The sequence below is a fragment of the Notolabrus celidotus genome, chromosome 9, assembly GCF_009762535.1.
Source record: "Notolabrus celidotus isolate fNotCel1 chromosome 9, fNotCel1.pri, whole genome shotgun sequence".
In the NCBI taxonomy this organism is placed as follows: Eukaryota; Metazoa; Chordata; class Actinopteri; order Labriformes; family Labridae; genus Notolabrus; species Notolabrus celidotus.
The window spans coordinates 1536719-1556013 of NC_048280.1; the positions used below are offsets into that span (position 1 = coordinate 1536719).

The window sequence follows — 19295 nt, forward strand, 5'->3', positions numbered from 1 at the left end:
AAACATACCGTGCTTTCAAACGTCTGTCCACTGATGTCACCGCTGTGTGTTTCACTGTGGACAGGAACAATCAGTTGTTTGATATCAAAGATCATTTAAAAGCTTAAATCTTAGTTATATGTTTTTATATAAATATATTTTAGTACGTATACCCTGTCTTCATATCCTGGTACACTCATATTTATCACCGTTGTGAATGAAAGTATACTGATGGTTCATGTTCTTTGTATTGGCCTGACGTGAACTCTTTATGGCGTGTGTTGTATGTTTGTTTTTCTCAGTGTGTTAACATATTTATATGATATTTAAATGTAAACTCCTTTAGTTGATATTTAATGTAGTTACTCTTGGATTTCAGCTGTTTCAGGTGTCTGTATGTTTTTTTCATACGTGTATTTTGAATCCAGCATCCATTGTCTGATTTTGATTTTCTGCTGAATAAAAAAAGAAATCACACCATGATTTAAAATTACAACAAGCTGCTTTATTTATTGTGGCTTTAAATCAATGACAAAGTAAATGTTAACACAGTCTGTGATGTGTTTGTGTCTTCATTCTCAAGTCTGTCATTCAGAAAATACAACCAATCAGGAGCAGGAAGTCCTTCAGCCTGAGTCTATATATACACCTTCAAAATAAAAGTCCTCAGAAGAGAACAGATGAGGCTTTGTTCGGTATTTTTCACCCCTCAGCTCTTCCTCTTTCTCTCCCCCGTCCTCCCTTTCCTGTGACTCTGAAATGAATGTCTCAGTTTCTAAAATGTGTGGAGAAATAAGGCCTTCTGACAGACATGTAGATATGCATCCTTCCAAGGATGTCTTTTGGCACATGATGGATAAAAAAAGGCATGACTCAGCAGAAATCTATAAATCTAGTACAAAGCTCTGAGCGGATGACTAGACGTCTGGTTGGTGAGCCGTTCTCCGTCGTTTTGGAGTGACGTGAAGTTTTCTAACAAGCTGGAGGGACAGGCTCTGTTTTTGATTCATGAAGGCCCCAAATAGACCGCATTAAGCTGCTCCTGGTCTCACCTGTCTGTGTCGGCTGATGGGATTAGAAATTGCAGGTCAGGTCTGCAGCAGTGTGTGTACTTTACGATTATTTAACAGCCAAATTTCACCAGATCCGTGTCCGGTCTGTCTCCGGTCCGTCACAGTTCCAGATCTGATAGGTTTCTATTCTAGTCAATGTGTTAACTTCCACTGGATCCGCTCTGTTGCATTCCGGCTGCGTCTCTGATCCGGCTGCTCGGAGCCCTCCGGATCAGATACACAAGACTTCAATTCTTGCCGGATGCCGGAGCACGACGCATCAATCTCAACAGAGCAGATGGAGCGGGACAGGAAGTCAGGTTTCACCAAAACAAAATGAAAACATCCGGTTAATTTTCAGAATAAAACACTCTGTGTTATCACCAGGTCGTATTTCACTTAACTACAACAACAAACCAAAGTCATGATGAGCGGAGCCAGGCCTGGAGTCAACAGGTCAGAGGTTTTCAGAGGACCAGAAAGACAACATGGATGAGGAGAGGAGGAGGAGGAGAATCCTTGATTCAGTGATTACCGCGGGGAAAACCTCGGTCACATGACTCCAGCTCTCCGGCGGTCCTGCTCCGTTCCAAAAACGCAACCGGTGGGTGTTGACGGACGGCAGAGCACAGAGCCGGACTGGATGCGGATCTGGTGGAAGTCCCGGGTAAGGCTGCTACACTGTGAACGCTCAATAACCAGATTTTGTTTCGTGTGTTTACATCCCTCCCTCTCCAACTCTCTTCGTTTATTAAGGTAACATACATTTAATAAAGTCATTAAAGCTCCTGTGAGGGACTTTGTGTATTTCGATTTTGGCGCCCCCTGTGGACAAAGCCGTACCTCTGATCTTTCTGCTGATCTCCTCCTGTTTATGTGTAAGTAGTGTTTTTAAAACCTCCTCCTTATGCTTTATAGAGTCAGCTGTTTCACTCACTGTTAATATTTGCAGAGGAAAATGTAAATTCAGGTTCTTTCTGTCGATTGGTTCGTCTTCACTCAGCCGGGTTGCAAAGGTGACAGGCAGGGCGTAAAATTAACTTTTGTAATCAGCTGCCATTGGCTAGTTACCTCCAAAAATGTAACTGCCAAATAAAAAAATGATGCCTTATTTGATTTAAAATAATTACCATACGCTTTTATTATGAAAATCCAACTTAAGCATCACTTTTGCTTCTGTTTATCCTTCGTGTGTTTGCGGCTGCAGCTCATGTTGTGGTTTGTCAGGTCGTAAGTCAGCCAGGACCGAGGTCGGTCAGCCTCGTCCATATTCCAGTTTTCTTTGAAACGTCGTATAGTGACATAACTCCGTTAGCCGTCTGTTCCTCTTCTCCATCGTCTCCGGCCTCTTTGTTTATCCTTTTTGTTTGCGGTGGCTTCACGCCGGGAATGTGCCGCCACATCTTCCTCAAAACGCTCTTCCCGCCGTGTTTCATCAAGAAAAGGGAATGAATAGAACTCCAGTAGCTGACGTCACGCCGTTCCCGACCCGTACCAAATCACAACACAAGTACAGCGCGCCGCGAGGGTCAAAGTAGCCTGACAGTCGACAGAAATGGGCGAAGTATGAAAACAAAGCCTCACATGCAATACAACATTTTCCATCGGTCACTGGCAGGTGTTCATTTTACACCCTGGTTACAGGCCTTCATTCTGTTCAGTAACTTAAAGGTGACATATCATGCAAAATGGACTTTTTAATGGTTCTCTACCTGAAATCTGTGTCCCTGTCTACAAACCCCCGAGAATGAAAAGAATCCATTCTGCCCCTGTTCTGATTTCTCCACCTTTCTGTAAATGTGTGCTGAAACCAGCCGTTTCAGTTTTCAGTGTTTTTCATACGTCACAACGCCATCCGGTCTGTAACAGGAAGTCAGAGCTCGGAGCTTGTTCAGCCCATAGACTGTATAAAATACAACTCAACCCCTCCTCCGTTTTTCATTCCCTGCACACATGTGTGCTAACAAGGAGCTTAGGAGGGAGGCATGCTAGTTGTAGGCTGTCTTAATAAACACAAAGGTCGGTTTGACTCCCCACGTCTGCAGATTTGAAGATCTAGTGGATGATTTTTAGTTTTCATGAAAAAGTGCTAGCGCTAGTTAGCATAGCCACATAGCTACATGTTGGTAGCTGTGTACCGAGACACACGTCGACATACTGACAAATAAAACAACAAGAAACACTAAATCTGTGACCAATGGTTCAGAAAGGTCCTGCTGCAGGCGCCTCTCCGTCAGGATCAGATTCTGGATCAGATTCAGAGGGTTGAAGTAACGCGGGTCTGTGAGCAGCCGTGTATATTCAGCCAACATGTTAACATTAGATCAACGTGCTGGACAGCCGAGGCCACACCCACTTCCTGAGGGGGCGTGGTCAGAGAGAAAACAGAGTGTTCTGAGGAGGGCTGAAGAAGAGGGTTTTTCAGGCAGACCAAAAAGTGTTTTTTTGAGCATAAACTTTAAAGACATGTTTTGGGGACCTCTTAGATCAATATATATTGATGAAAAAAGCGTGATATGTCACCTTTAAGTCTGATGCTTATACGAGTCATCTCTAAAGCTCACCTCTTGGTCCTTCACACATAAAGACTGCAGCTCACATGTCTAAAGAGCTTTGTTTACATTTTCATAAGCTAACCTTTGCAGTGATTTTTATGTTTAGTGTTAAATGAGTACCAGACTACATCTGGATGATGACACAGCGTACGTCAGTAAGTGCGTGCCTCCACTTGGATCTCAGCTGTAATTAAGCGATCTCCGCGGTGAAAGTTGTTCTTCTTTGTGTCGTTTTTACAAGTTTCATGAGTTCAAAGACTTTTGGGCGGTTGTAATCAATCCGGATATTTTACATTCAAATCTCTCATAAGCTCGATTCAACGCAGACTTCCGTAAGTAAAATTTGTCATTTGCTCAACACTATGCTCCATCAGCTGATCTCTACTCCAAAAACATCACCAGCACAACATGTCAGCGCCTGATGCAGGTGTATTTTGGCTTCACTTTTGCAGGAGGAGGTGGAGATGCGTCGTCCATCTTTATGAGCAGCGAATGGTTGAAAAGAAGTAGGATAAGATCGGTCCTAACAATAACCCTTCTGGTTTGCCCCATTGTTTCTCTTTCCTCTGACTCTCTGTAAGACTTCTCAGAGGGTTGGATGTGATGGAGAAGCTGCTGTGAGAAGGGAAGAACCTCCATCCACTGATTATTATCTGTCCCATAATGCGCGCAGATCCACAGGCCAACATGTGAGCGAAGGGAGAACTGGCACTTCAGCTTATTTATATTCATATGTACAAAAATATAACGACGGGCTGTTCCAGCAGGCGGACAGATGATGCCGCTCTGCCAAACGTCGGATTGAATCTACATCTGTTACCTCGACTCCTCTTTCCTCGTTTCGCCTCCTCACTCCCTCTGCTCAGAAACTCAGGTTGGGGGGGGGGGGGGGCTGGGATGCCATGAGAGGAGACGAGGAAAGGAATCAAGGATGTTCAAGACGCTATGGGACCTGCTGACCTCAGAGTTCATCATTTCAGGGACAACCACCTTCTCATGTCTGTCAAAAACCCGGTTCTGGGGGAGGTCTGCGGGGATTCTCGGGACTTCAGGACTCTGACTGGATGTGGGAGATCTTGTCGATGGACTGAAGCAGGTGAGAGACCAAGTGGAGCGTCTCTGCTTCCCCCAACAGCTGACTGCAGAGCGAGAGAGAGAGAGAGAGAGAGAGAGAGAGAGAGAGAAAGAGAGAGAAAGGGGGTAACTGATGAGAGGCGTTGGATCTTCAGTCTATTTTCTTTCATTTTCACAAATCAACCTCACGAGAATGTGGATGGATGATTCTGCAAACAAGGCCACACACTTATTTTATCTATGTTTGATTCCCCTCGGGTTCTGGACTTAAAGGTGGAGGAAGGTTAAGGTGAATTTTCCAATATGGCACCCGCCGAAAATCAAGGTGTCAGAAACAGATGCGTGACCTCACAGAGACTACGTCCAATTTTTATACTCTATGTAAGAAAACAATTCACATATGGCGTCTGGAAACACTCAGCGGTGCCACAGAGTTTCATGTAACATGGCAGGAGCCCAGGTGATCACACGGGTACTGACCGGATGGAGGAGTGGGCGTGGGTCGCCGTCTTGTTCAGGTACTCAGACGCCACCTGAGCGTTGTGTCTCATGGTCATGACGACTTCGGACTCTGCTGCCTTCAGACTGTCGTTCTCTGACCGCAGAGACTCGACGTCCGTCTGAAACGTGATGCACACACACACACACACACACACACTGATGAGCAGACGGACTGTGGGAGCTGAATCCTTAAATCCCAACTTCTAAAATGATATATTTTTGTCCTGCTGGTGTGAACTCGTTTAAAGTCTAGATTGCGTCTCTGTATCAGAAAGATTATATTCACAAAACTCACCTGCAGCTGCTGCAGCTCCACCTTCAGTTTGGACACGCTGCTCTCTGCTTTCACTGCTCGCTTCTGTAAACACAGACACGCCTGATCAGCTCAGGTACAACTACCTGCTGACGACAGCTGCACTCCTGCAGCATTTGTATCTCAAGTTAGTAGCCGGGTAATAAGCAGGATAATGTCTGTACCAGGCTTCTATATGAAGCGGGCTTGTATTAGAGGCAGGCCTTTATATTAAACTCTCTCTGTATGAGAAGTTAAATTGTTCATATTTAAGCACAGTGTTTCACAGTCGTGGAGCTGAACACTGAGCCGCGTGTGTTCAGGGTTGCTCAGTGAAACGTACCGTCATCAGGTGGAGGTTCTGCTCCACAGAGTGAACCATGCTCTCCAGATCCTGAGCCTCCCTCTCCTCCTGACGCCTCCTCTGGAGCAGCTCCTCTGACAGCTCCAGCACCCTGACCGGGAGAACAGCCACACAGAGGCATGATGGGTGAGTTCTCTGACCAATGAGGTAGGTGCCGTGCCGTCGTGTGGTTTGCTGGTTCTCACCTGCGGTCGTTGACCTCCGATTTCTTCTGAAGCTCCCTGATGGTCCTCCTCAGAGACAGGTTCTCCTCCTTCAACTGAAACACACACAGGGTTGCAGAGGTTCAGTCCTTTTGTTAATCCGGCTCTGAGGCTTTTACACAACGTTTGATTTCTACTGAACCAAACGGAGTAAATCCCGACTGCATGCAAACAAAGGAAGTGTTGTTACCTGTTGTATCTGACTGATCCTCCCGCTCTTCCTCCTGCAGGAGGTGGCCGGCTCAGCAATGGAGGTCTCATCGTCTCCTTCATAGTTCTCTCCTCCTCCTTTCAGCTGGACCTCAGGTTTTGAGGAGAACCTGGTTCATTCAGAGAGATGTGGTGTTAGAGTCCTGACCAACTTCTCACACTTCACCCTCATGAGCCACATGTTTCACATCAGAGCTTCAGCAGACATCACTCACCTGGTCTCCTCCTCATCGTCTTCTTCCTCCTCTGTGCAAAGGGAGGAGGTGCTTTCTATACCTGACTGGAAGCTCCGCCCCCACCCCTCATCCTCATCCTGATTGGACAAAGACAGGGTGTGCAATGATTGGTTATTATCGACAAAAACAGATGATTCAGTGACTTCCACTACAGTCATGTCTGATTTTAATGCAGTGACTTCCACTACAGAGTCATGTCTGTGTTTAATGCAGTGACTTCCACTACAGAGTCATGTCTGTGTTTAATGCAGTGACTTCCACTACAGAGTCATGTCTGTTTTTAATGCAGTGACTTCCACTACAGAGTCATGTCTGTGTTTAATGCAGTGACTTCCACTACAGAGTCATGTCTGTTTTTAATGCAGTGACTTCCACTACAGAGTCATGTCTGTTTTTAATGCAGTGACTTCCACTACAGAGTCATGTCTGTTTTTAATGCAGTGACTTCCACTACAGAGTCATGTCTGTTTTTAATGCAGTGACTTCCACTACAGAGTCATGTCTGTGTTTAATGCAGTGACTTCCACTACAGAGTCATGTCTGTTTTTAATGCAGTGACTTCCACTTCAGAGTCATGTCTGTTTTTAATGCAGTGACTTCCACTACAGAGTCATGTCTGTTTTTAATGCAGTGACTTCCACTACAGAGTCATGTCTGTTTTTAATGCAGTGACTTCCACTACAGAGTCATGTCTGTGTTTAATGCAGTGACTCCACTACAGAGTCATGTCTGTTTTTAATGCAGTGACTTCCACTACAGAGTCATGTCTGTTTTTAATGCAGTGACTTCCACTACAGAGTCATGTCTGTTTTTAATGCAGTGACTTCCACTACAGAGTCATGTCTGTGTTTAATGCAGTGACTTCCACTACAGAGTCATGTCTGTTTTTAATGCAGTGACTTCCACTTCACAGTCATGTCTGTTTTTAATGCAGTGACTTCCACTACAGAGTCATGTCTGTTTTTAATGCAGTGACTTCCACTACAGAGTCATGTCTGTTTTTAATGCAGTGACTTCCACTACAGAGTCATGTCTGTTTTTAATGCAGTGACTTCCACTACAGAGTCATGTCTGTTTTTAATGCAGTGACTTCCACTACAGAGTCATGTCTGTTTTTAATGCAGTGACTTCCACTACAGAGTCATGTCTGTGTTTAATGCAGTGACTTCCACTACAGAGTCATGTCTGTTTTTAATGCAGTGACTTCCACTACAGAGTCATGTCTGTTATTAATGCAGTGACTTCCACTACAGAGTCATGTCTGTTATTAATGCAGTGACTTCCACTACAGAGTCATGTCTGTGTTTAATGCAGTGACTTCCACTACAGAGTCATGTCTGTTTATAATGCAGTGATTTCCACTACAGAGTCATGTCTGTTTATAATGCAGTGAGTTCCACTAAAGAGTCATGTCTGTTTTTAATGCAGTGACTTCCACTACAGAGTCATGTCTGTTTTTAATGCAGTGACTTCCACTACAGTGTCATGTCTGTTTTTATTGCAGTGACTTCCACTACAGAGTCATGTCTGTTTTTATTGCAGTGACTTCCACTACAGAGTCATGTCTGTGTTTATTGCAGTGACTTCCACTACAGAGTCATGTCTGTTTTTAATGCAGTGACTTCCACTACAGAGTCATGTCTGTTTTTAATGCAGTGACTTCCACTACAGAGTCATGTCTGTTTTTAATGCAGTGACTTCCACTACAGAGTCATGTCTGTTTTTAATGCAGTGACTTCCACTGCAGAGTCATGTCTCTTTTAGGGTTTAAATAATTTGAAAAACACTTTAAAGTTTGTACAGAATGATGACAGCGATGATGTCAGTGATGATGTCACTTTACCTGCGGTGCCAGAGAGGGCTCTGAGAAGAAACAGCTCCTGACCTCAGGGTCAAAGGTCACGTTCCCGACATCGAACAACCTTTCGTAACCACCTGACTAAAGACGTAGAGAGACATGATTAAAGTCGTGTTCTTCTTCTTCTGTTGATTCATATTGTGTAGTTACAACACCTTGCTCTGTGTCCGCTCATTGTCCACGTGCTGGTCTTGGTCTTCATCCTCGTCTGGGTCCTGGTTCTTCCAGCGAAGAAACTCTTTGAAGGAGAACGGGTTCAGCTCCTCTGCATCCGCCTCCTCGTCTGCTGAGGGATGAATAGTTTCATAGTTTTGATGTCTTTGGTATTAATCTACAGTGTTTCCAATAATTAAAATAAATATAAACCCTTGAATGAGACGGTGTTTCCAAACTTCTGACTGGTGTGTGAAATGTTTTCAAGGTACAGGAGATTCTTGAGAATTTAGTGAAGTCGACTTTCATGTAATATTTTCTCATGTGTGTTTATATTTTTATTCTTGCCTTAATTAATCAAGTGAAGCTATTTTAAAGTTCCATTATATACAATTTAATTAAATGAAAAACAAACTCTGGGTCATTAAATGTTTGTGCAGTGGACCTTCTCGGCCTCCGTAGACACCATACACAGACCTACTTCATGCCCCCCTGCATGCTTCAGGACCCTTGTTGGGCCACCCCAGGCAAAAACTCTGGACCTGCTTCCCTACAGGTCCTCCAAACATCCCCCAGAGCCCACTTTAGTGAGTCTAGTTTGATGGATCAATGATGAATACATGATTAAATAAAGACCTGAGGGTTTCTGTGACCCACTTCAGAGACCAGGATCACAAAGACAAACACTGGATCTGTTTGTTTACTCTCAGGAAAACCTGCACTGACCGTCTGTGATGATCAGGGTCTTAGCTGAGCCCCTCTGCTTGGACATGACGTCACGCAGGTACACCAGCACGCGGGTTATCCTCGGTCATCGATCAGATATCGATCCTAATCGATCATCGCGTCCTCCTGGAGATCCAGCTGTGTTTCTTCTGCAGGACCAGACCCGGAAGCAGCCCCTGACTCACGTGACCCTCCTTCTGGCTCCTGATTGGCTGGGAGCGTCACGTGATTCAGGCGGAAAAAATTCGGTGAACGTTTCCTCTGCGATCCTGAAGAGTCCAGCACACGTGTCCCCCTTTCCCTGCAGGAGTCCGGTTTGTTTACCTGCAGAGACCGGGAGGATCCACCGGTGAGTGAGAGCCCGGTAACCCGGATTATAACCCGAGTCTGGTTTAGAGAGGGACCACCATCCCTCAGACATCCCTCAGACAGACTATCACTTACCTGGAGGGCAGGGTTTTTGCACCAAGGGACTTCAGACCTGGTTCTGACCCACTTCTGATTCTGTTTTAACCTTGAAATGAAAACATCCTCACTCACACCAAACTCCATTCAATAATATACACATCATGTGCGCATGCGTCTGCAGAGTCAGTCCCTTATAGCAGAGAGTGAAGGCAGGTCATGGTTTACTTTGGTCTCTTTGTAAAAGAAGATGTCCTCAGTGTCATTTTTAGTCCATGCAGAATCAATAAGTCACCTTTCAGATGTTAGATTAAAGTTTCCTCTTCTTCTCTGTTTGCTTATTTTCAGTAGATCAGTGACGTTTTGTTAAATTGAACAGTTTCTAAAGGGGCTTTGGTTTGGGGGAAGTCTCACAACATAAGGCTGGGTGATCCATTTATCCCTTCAGCTGTCAGCCTGCTAAATGCTGAGAGGTAAACTGGGTGGTTCATGCTTTATTTGGAGTCTCAGGTGTGTCTTCTTGATGCATCATTGACATTTTATTTATTGCTGATCCTGCTGTGCGAATGTGGTTTTCCTTATGTTTGCATTTGTTTGTTTTTGTTCCCTGATAATTGAGATTGTTGCAATAAGGCAGGGTAACCTGTAAACAGAATTGCCCTTCAGGGATTAATAAAGTCATCTGAACTAGGGATGCACCGATCCTACTTTTTAGGTCCCGATACCGATATCGATACCTGGGCTTTGGTATCTGCCGATAACGATACTAGCCGATCCGATCCTGGTATTGATTTAACAACCTCTATTCCTTAATGTGAGGATAGAATCATGTTTTGGCAATTTCAGGGGGGGTTCCAAGTGCTAAACCAGAGGGTGGAAACATTACCGCTGCACATGTTGCAAGTTTCTGGCGGAGTTGTTAGCAAGAGAAGCATGCACCTAAACTGCAGAGCCTCTGTAGTTATCCTCCATCATGCTCCGCCGGGCAAAAATGCCCAGACTGGCCGGCGCTGATGACGCTGGAGACGCACATGACTGTTGTAAACACAGAACAGCATAGAACTGAGATGAAGAGATCTGCCACATGGATCGGCACTATATATCGGCCCCTTGTCACCGATATCTGATCTAGCTTTTTGAGTCCGATCTAGCCGATATCCGATACCAGGATCAGATCGGTGCATCCCTAGTCTGAACTGAAATGATGACAGTTTTTCTTTTTGTTGTTTTGTTTACCAATAAGTCTGATTGTTTGCACATTTTTAAAATTCAACACACTTCATCTGAATAAATGAAAGTGTTGTGATCCTCTCCGCAGAGCTCCAGGATGTCTGAAGAGATGTCCCTTGGCGGGGAGCAGCCCCAGTCTGCCTCCATGTCCTCATCCCAAGCCCAGGCAACCCAGTCCACTCTGTCCCCATCCCAGGCGCTGTCCACCCAGTCCCCAACCCAGTCCAAGTCCCAGTCCCAGACCGGTTCCAGCTCCTCCAGTGGGCCTACCTCAGCCAGCCAGTCGTCCAGCGGCTCGGGGACACTGAGCAGCGTGGACACCCTCCCTGTTACCCTGGCATCTGTCCCAGAGGAGCCGGAAGTTCAACCCTGGGGCCGCCTGCTGCCTATGGCGCGAGGCTTCAGGAGCCACGGTGAGTTCACTGTTTACATCCTCACACAGGAACACTAAACATGACACACACACTTGATTTAAAAGAAGACTTATTTGTACTTTCAGTCCTAGTAACGTCTCTGATATCAGTGCTGTTTGGAGTCCTCGTCCTGGTGTCTTCTAGTCTAGATCTACTCAGCATGTAAGAAATATTTACTCCCCCACAGTTACTCCTCTTTGGACTTGTTGGTCCTCTTTTAAAGCTGCTGTGAGGAACTCTTGATTTATATCAATTTTGGCGCCCCATTGTGGACAAAGTGATACCTCTTATCTCTTGTTCTGTACGTGCATAATTAGTGTTTTCAACAAAAACCTCACCCTGCTGTCTTTTAAAAGCCTGATTTATCACTCAATGTGATTATTTGCCATGAAAACAGACGAAAAAGGATGTTTTTCAAGCCAAATGTCAATCATGTGGTCTGACACCTACCCCCACTGAGTGGTTTAAGGCATTAAAAATGACAACAGAGAAGGTATCAGTGTTGTTGTTTATGGTTTTGTTTGCTTTTGAAGATCATAAAGAGGCATCAGTGTTGGTTTCAGTTTGTTTATCAGCTGGTGAAAAACTCCTCATAGTGCCTTTAACTAGTTCTACTTATTGCTGCACACACATGGAAGACAAGAATCTGGCGTTTTTCATTCAGCATCAAAAACTATAAAAAAAAAGCTTCCTGTTGCTTAAAGACGCTGCAGAGGGATCAGCCAATCAGTGGCCGGCAGAGGGAGCTGCCCAGACACATCTCTCACACCAGCCTGCCTGCTGCATGGAGGATAGAGAGTTTATACATTTGCTCTCAGATGCAAAGTTTTGGTCGTTTTTTGTGTTACATGCAATTTAAGTAATAAAGGACAAATAAAAAACTGCAACTAGACCTGGTCTTTGGATCCACCTCAGAGAAACCAGAGCCAGAGTTCTAACCGGACTCTCCACCCCACACTAGATGCACTATTTTTCTAACAGCGTGGCGTGGGTTTGGTCTTCACGACACAAAAACATTTTTTTAAAAGTGTTTAATAAAACGCTACAGAAGCATATTACATCCACTACAGTAAAATCCCAGCAGCACCTGAAGGCCACACAAGGAAGAAGCCTGCACATGCCCCGAGTGTCTTTAAGTAACAGAAGGTTATTGTTATAGGTAAGTCAACTTTGCACATCACCTGAGGACTTTGCAGCTGTTCAGACGTAAGGTCCTGATCAGCTGAGCAGATCCGGCTTCATGGATGTAAGATGATGCATCTGAAAGAATTAAACCTGGCTGCATGGTGACTCACGAGACAATCACTGAAAATACAGGTCCTCACAGAGTGCAGCTGAGGCACTGCTTATCTCTTTAATTCAGAAAAAAACAGAGCAGCTTTTTTTATTATTCAGAAAAACTTTTGTTGTATTTCCGTGATAATTATCCCGTTCATTAAGAATAAAACAGAGATTTTTTTCTCATGTGAATACAATTACACTTCCGTTAAACTCAGATGAGCTTCAAAAAAAGAAAAAATATGACGCACTAAAATATTTCATGAAACGCAAAACCAATTCCCAAATCTCTCCCCACATTTTCTGTCTCTCTCCAGCTGCCCTATCAAATGAAGGCAAAAACGCCCGACATTTAACATTAACACAACATATAATAGTATTTTTGTCAATTATTTTGTTTCATGAAAAAGATAAGCTTTCATTGCTTTTATTTTTGCAGGTATTTATGAAGTTTTCTTTTCTTTTTTTTTTTGGCATTTTGTGGAATTTTTGCATTTCGTTTAATATTCTTGAGTTTCGTGAAATGTTCGTGTTGTGAATTACTTTCATTTTTAGTTATTTTTGTTAGATGTGAAATGTTAGGTCTCGTAGTTGAATTATCACTTTGCTTTCTTAGTCATCACCAGGTTATCATAAATACTTGATTCTGATTGGTCAAGCCCAGTGACAACAGTTATTAACTCTGAATAGTTAAGGCTATGCGACCTGATCACACATCAGATCGATCAGCGGAGAGGAGCGGCGTCACATCCATAGACTGTATAAAATATGGACGTAGTATCCGTGACGTCACCCATCTGTTCCTGAGCGCTGTTTTGAAGCCAATCGACGGCGGCAGCCATATTGGAAATGTTGAATTCAACCAGGCAGAGTGTGACGTAGTGTGAGTCTCTTAGCCAATAGCTGTGTGTTCCCAACCGGTAGTCAAGTCAGTCATGTCCTCATTTGGGCAAAAACTCGTAATCTTGATATCTTCTGAACCGTCACGTTAGAAAAAAATCCCCCCCCCCCCCCCCCCCCCCCCCCCCCCGTACAGTGTGTGGCGATAGAGAGATTTTTGAACGTTTTTTGAACCAGGCTGTAAACATGTTTATTAATGCTGCAAAGATCGTCTTTTTCCCATTCATATCTATGTGGTTTCCGGTGTTTCTGCAGCCAGCCTCTAGTGGATTCTCGATGAATTGCAGTTTGTAACACTTCCACATGGGCTTCATCGTTTGAGACCGGAGGTTGCCGCTTGGTCACGTCTTGTTAACTGCTTCTAATCTAACATCCTCCTGTTTGTGACAAAACGTCACCCAGTGCTGCTTTAACTGATGTGTTTGTTGTTTGTTTGTTTGTTTACAGACTGCGTGGAGGAGCAGTATCTGTTTGGACGGGACAAAAAGTGCAACTATATCCTGGGTGATCCAGACGACATGACCTCGAAGAAGTTCAGGATATACAGCAAGAAGCACTTCAGGATCTACAGAGTGAGACCTCTTCACCGATCACTCGTTACCTGATTAGTGATGATCATTGATTTTGATGTGTGTGTGTGTCTGTGTGTGTGTGTGTGTGTGTGTGTGTGTGTGTGTGTGTGTGTGTGTTACTGACGTCAGGAGGGAAACGAGGTGTTTGTGACGGACTACAGTAACAATGGGACGTATGTCGACGGGAACCTGGTCGGCAAAGACAAGAAGCTTCCTCTCGTGAACAACGCCGTGCTCGCTCTGTCCGAACCCCGTAACAAAGGTGAGAGGGAGGAAACACGAGATAACACACCTGAGCTTTAAGGACAAGGTCTCACCTCGTCCCTCCGTCTGTCCCTCCGTCTGTCCCTCCGTCTGTCTGCAGTCTTCGTCTACATCGATCTGATGTCCGACAACCAGGCCTGTTTACCCAAAGAGCTTCGGGAGAAATACGTGCTGACTCGGCAGATCGGCACGTGAGTCTGACTCTGCTTCTACCGCTGTGATGTCACTTCCTGTGCCCTGCAGCTGCATGCCTCACCCAGATTGTGTGTGTGTGTGTGTGTGTGTGTGTGTGTGTGTGTGTGTGTTTCAGAGGTGTGTGTGGCGAAGTCAAATTGGCCTTCGAGAGATCCACGTGCAGAAAACTCGCCGTGAAAATAATAAACAAGAAGAACTTCCAGTCTGAAGGGGTGAGTCCTCTGATCTGCTCTCTGATTGGCTGAGCGTTTTTCATCCCTTCTACCTCCCCTCTCTTCCTTCTTTGATTGGTGAGACGGATGTAGCGGCAGCTAGAAGGTAAAACTGAGGAAAAACTACAAACATGGCGTCTTGAGTTGTAGTTTATCTGATTAGGATTGCAGTTGGAAAGAACAGATGATGTCTGATAGACGACGAGGGGGTGATCATGTGATCTGCTTTTTTGACCAATGACAGACGGCGACACGGAACGCAGAGACAGAGATCGAGATTCTGAAGAGGGTGGACCACGTGAGTCCGACACCACCGAAGAAGAGAAATGAGGTGAAGACTGAACTCTTGACATCATATCTGAAGTTCTCCTCTCCTTGTGTCCTCTCCTTGTCTCCTCTCTTGCAGCCTTGCCTCATAAAGACAGAGGACTTCTATCAGACGGATAACAGCTACTTCATCATGTTGGAGCTGTGAGTGAAGCTCGTTGAATATCCCAAAGTTACTCATTCACACACAGCGGGACATTTCCCCCAAGAGATGGTCAATAAAAACTAATGACTCACCTGTCCCCCTGTCCGTCTGTCCCTCTGTCTGTCTGCCTGCCTGTCTGTCTGTCTGTCTGTCTGTCTGTCTGTCTGTCTGTCTGTCTGTCTGTCTGTCTGCCTGTCTGTCTGTCTGTCTGTCTGTCTGTCTGTCTGTCTGTCTGTCTGTCTGTCTGTCTGCCTGTCTGCCTGTCTGTCCGTCAGGATGGAGGGAGGGGAGTTATTCCACAAAGTGAAGTCCCAGCAGCAGCTCCAGGAGTCCGTCGCCAAACTCTACTTCTACCAAATGCTGAGAGCCGTCCAGGTGAGACAGAGACACGACTGCTGTAGAGACCTGAACACACATTTACCTGCTGTGTGTAACCTTGTGTGTGTATCCTTGTGTGTGTGTGTGTGTGTGTGTGTGTGTGTGTGTGTGTGTGTGTGTGTGTGTGTGCAGTATCTCCACAGTAACGGGATAATTCACAGAGACCTAAAGCCAGAGAACATCCTCCTGTCCTCACAAAACGATGTCTGTCTCATCAAGGTACCAACACCTTCTCTATCATCATCATCTTCATCATCATCTTCATCATCATCATCATCATCACATCTAACTGTCACAATAAAACACCTGTGTGTGTCTCCGTGTGTCTCCGTGTGTCTCCGTGTGTGTGTATGTGTGTGTGTGTGTGTGTGTGTGTGTCAGGTGACTGATTTCAATCAGTCGAGAATATTGGAGGAGGCGATGTTAATGAGGACTCTGTGTGGGACTCCGTCCTACCTGGCCCCCGAGGTCTTCACACAAGCCTCCACCACAGGTTACGGTCTCGCCGTGGACGCATGGAGCCTCGGAGTCCTGCTCTTTGTCTGGTAGGCTCTCTGATCCTGCACACCTGTCTCACCTTCTCTCTGTGACTGACATGTTTGAAATGCTGTCTGTCTTATCTGTCTTATCTTATCAACCTGTCTCACCTGACTCTCTCTCTCTCTGTTCTCAGTCTGGGTGGTTATCCTCCATTCCATGAAAATTTCAGCGCTAAAACGATTAAAGATCAGATCATTGGAGGAGAATTCACCATGGTGCCGTCCAAGTGGAAACAGGTCTCTGACCAAGGTACTGCAGCAGACCTGGTTTACACTACTGTTAGTGCTATACAATCACTACTCACTGTGTGTGTGTGTGTGTGTGTGTGTGTGTGTGTGTGTGTGTGTGTGTGTGTGTGTGTGTGTGTGTGTGTGTGTGTGTGTGTGTGTGTGCATGTGTGTGTGCAGCAAAGGACGTGGTGAGGAAGCTGCTGGTTGTTGATCCCAGTAAGAGGATGACGATTGAGGAGGCTCTGCAGCACCCCTGGTTACAGGTAAGTCCACCTCAGACCCGGCACCACTACATTCCAGACTGTGTGATTGACACACAGACACCAGCTGAGCGGAGAGAGGGGCACACAGACGGAAGCAAAGGGAGAGGGAGAACTCACGAGACTTTTGTAAATCGTTCATATGTGGAAACTGAGGCGTGGTGATGTCATAGTGATGTCATCAGGCTTGGGAGCTGTACGTCAAGTTAAAGGCGGTGATGAAAATCCTCGATGCATGATCGGAGATGTAACCTCAGGCGGATTGATTGTTTGTGTTTAGGATGAGGGGATGTTGAAGACGGCTCACAGTCTCATGTACCCCGCTGATGAGGTCGCTGCAGGTGAAGTCACTGCAGGTGAGGTCGCTGCAGGTGAGGCTGCTGCAGGCGATGTCGCTGATGCTGTTCCTGCTACTGCTGCAGTGGCTCAAAAGGAGGCGGAGTCAGCGTCAAGAGGCCAGGGGCGTAAACGAGGCAGAGATAAGGGAGACCACGAGGAAGAAGAGGAGGGACAACCAGCCAAACGGAGCCAAGCCCCGCCCCCTGCCCCCCCATAGAGGACCAGTCTTATTCAAAAGCAAAAGGAGTTTAGCTGCCAGTTGATTAAAAAGTGGGTCAGTACGATGTTATAACAAATTTTTTATGTTCGTGTTGAAATGTCGTACCTTTTATTTCCTCCTATTTGACGTAAAATTATGTTTACCTCACGAGAGAATCACGTTGTTATCATTATTATACGATATGTTTGAGTTCTTTCTCTTTCACACCTTTACCTCTGCACATTTAAGACTTCACAGAGATAGGAGGAAAGCAAGATATCTCACTCAAAGTCATTTAGATCATCACTAAAAACACACACCGTACGATCATGAATACTACACTGTACATTTTAAAAATTCATAGATGTTAATCAAATTGCAAAAAATAATTACTTACGCATCGATTATAAGACACTGATTTTAAAGTGTTTTTGGCTACATCATATTTCTAAGTCTTCAGAACATCATAAAGAATGCAGCCCGAGTCATAAGAAATAAAATACATCTTTGAAAGTCATTTTAAAAATAGAAAATGCATTTTTTTTTTTTTTAGCTGAGATCTGAAGTTCTTCTGAGTGAGACATCTTGCTTTTGTTGGATCTTTGTTGCTGTACTGTTCGTCAAATGTTCACGTAATTACAGAAAAAGAGAAGTGAGATCTTGGATTGAAAAGAGTTCCTGTTCAAATTAAAGTTCTGTTCCGTAAATTAATTAAGAAATACGTTGAAGTTGTTTTATAGTTTTAAGTTGTAACATTTTACTGATCCATTCTTTTGGCAGCTTCTGTCCTGATCACTACTGAAAGGTTGTAAATAAAGTTTCTATTAAAGTTTTTGTATTTTTCACTCTTCGTGTCTGGTTTTAATTTTGACATAAAAAAACACCAAAGCGGCAATTTAAACTTGTCAAACGAATTAAAAGTAAAAGTTTATTCTGTGTTCATCATAGATTGAAAAAATATGGACGTAGGATCCGTGACGTCACCCATCTGTTAATGAAGAGCTGTTTTGAGACCAATCGGCTGCGGCAGCCATATTGCTTCTGTCGAGCCAGTGGAGAGGCACCCTACTGCAGGCAAGATGGCGCCGCAACAACATCCACACCGGAAGTCCATACCGGAAGTCCATACCGGAAGTGATTCTTTAACCCCCTCTCTACCCAATGCCGGATGCTTCGAACTGGAAGTTTCTTCTTCGTGTAGCGTGTTGATTGCATTAGTCTGTCGCTGCTAAATCAATTAGCAGAAAGCTAGCGATAAAACAGCCTTCTCGAGACACGACACTCCAATAATTAAAGTGAACACACGTGCACACTGCTCCTTCCATTGTGTGTGCGTGTGCTTGCGTATTGAAATGTATATTTATTCCTTTCTTCCAGACGCATCCGTCGATTATTGAAGGAGACCAGGGGTTGGAGTACACAAGTGTAACACAACATAAAATAACATATGACCCAGACAAAACAAGAGAGGCATATGCAGATGTCATCACGGCAGCATCATAATCAGCTTTAAGTATTTCAACACACACTCGGAACAAAAGGCTGTGCATGGCTGAGACGTTAACACTATAACTTAGTGATTCGTGCAGGCTTCTAAGTAACTTGAATTCTCAACAGCCTATACACTTTTGGAGTCAATCAACTAGTCAATAATACTGATACGATTAAAATGTAAGTGCAAAAAAGTTCATAGAATTACGCGTAAACCTACGTGTTTTTGAAGGCTTTTATTTTGCGTTCACGTTCCTGTTTTTCAAGGCTTTTATTTTTTTTGAAGGCTTTTATTTTTGTAACTTCCGGTATGGACTTCCGGTGTGGATGTTATTGCAACGTTTTTAGCTTTGTAACTTCCGGTATGGACTTCCGGTATGGACTTCCGGTGTGGATGTTGTGGCGGCGCCATCTTGCCTGCAGTAGGGTACTCTCAGAGACTGTAAAAAATATGGACGTAGTATCCGTGACGTCACCCATCTGTTCCTGAGAGCTGTTTTGAAGCCAATCGACGGCGGCAGCCATATTGGTAATGCGGAACTCAACTAGGCAGAGTGTGACGTAGTGTGAGTCTCTTAGCCAATGGCTGTGTGTTCCCGACCGGGAGTCACGTCAGTCATGTCCTTATTTGGGCAAAACTCGTAATCTTAATATCTTCTTAACCGTCACGTTAGAAAAAAATTCACCCCCCGTACAGTGTGTGCCATTAGAGAG

The 19295-nt window shown here is 44.7% G+C and overlaps 2 protein-coding genes across 2 annotated transcripts; one reads left to right on the forward strand and one right to left on the reverse strand.

The window, feature by feature from the left end:
• Positions 1–462: 462 nt before the first annotated feature.
• Positions 463–9527, reverse strand: entr1 (endosome associated trafficking regulator 1). The gene is made up of 10 exons (XM_034691681.1): positions 9204–9527; positions 8480–8607; positions 8310–8405; positions 6446–6543; positions 6211–6340; positions 6003–6076; positions 5797–5908; positions 5457–5519; positions 5141–5280; positions 463–4725 (listed from the first exon to the last, which is right to left on the reverse strand). Exons 1-10 carry the CDS (start codon positions 9247–9249, stop codon positions 4635–4637), a joined length of 978 nt encoding a protein of 325 aa, XP_034547572.1. The 5' UTR covers positions 9250–9527; the 3' UTR covers positions 463–4634.
• Positions 9421–17935, forward strand: chek2 (checkpoint kinase 2). The gene is made up of 14 exons (XM_034691678.1): positions 9421–9552; positions 10927–11251; positions 13877–14001; positions 14131–14263; positions 14366–14456; positions 14576–14672; positions 14917–14970; positions 15079–15143; positions 15420–15519; positions 15655–15741; positions 15904–16067; positions 16196–16311; positions 16470–16555; positions 16833–17935. Exons 2-14 carry the CDS (start codon positions 10936–10938, stop codon positions 17106–17108), a joined length of 1710 nt encoding a protein of 569 aa, XP_034547569.1. The 5' UTR covers positions 9421–9552; positions 10927–10935; the 3' UTR covers positions 17109–17935.
• Positions 17936–19295: the final 1360 nt, after the last annotated feature.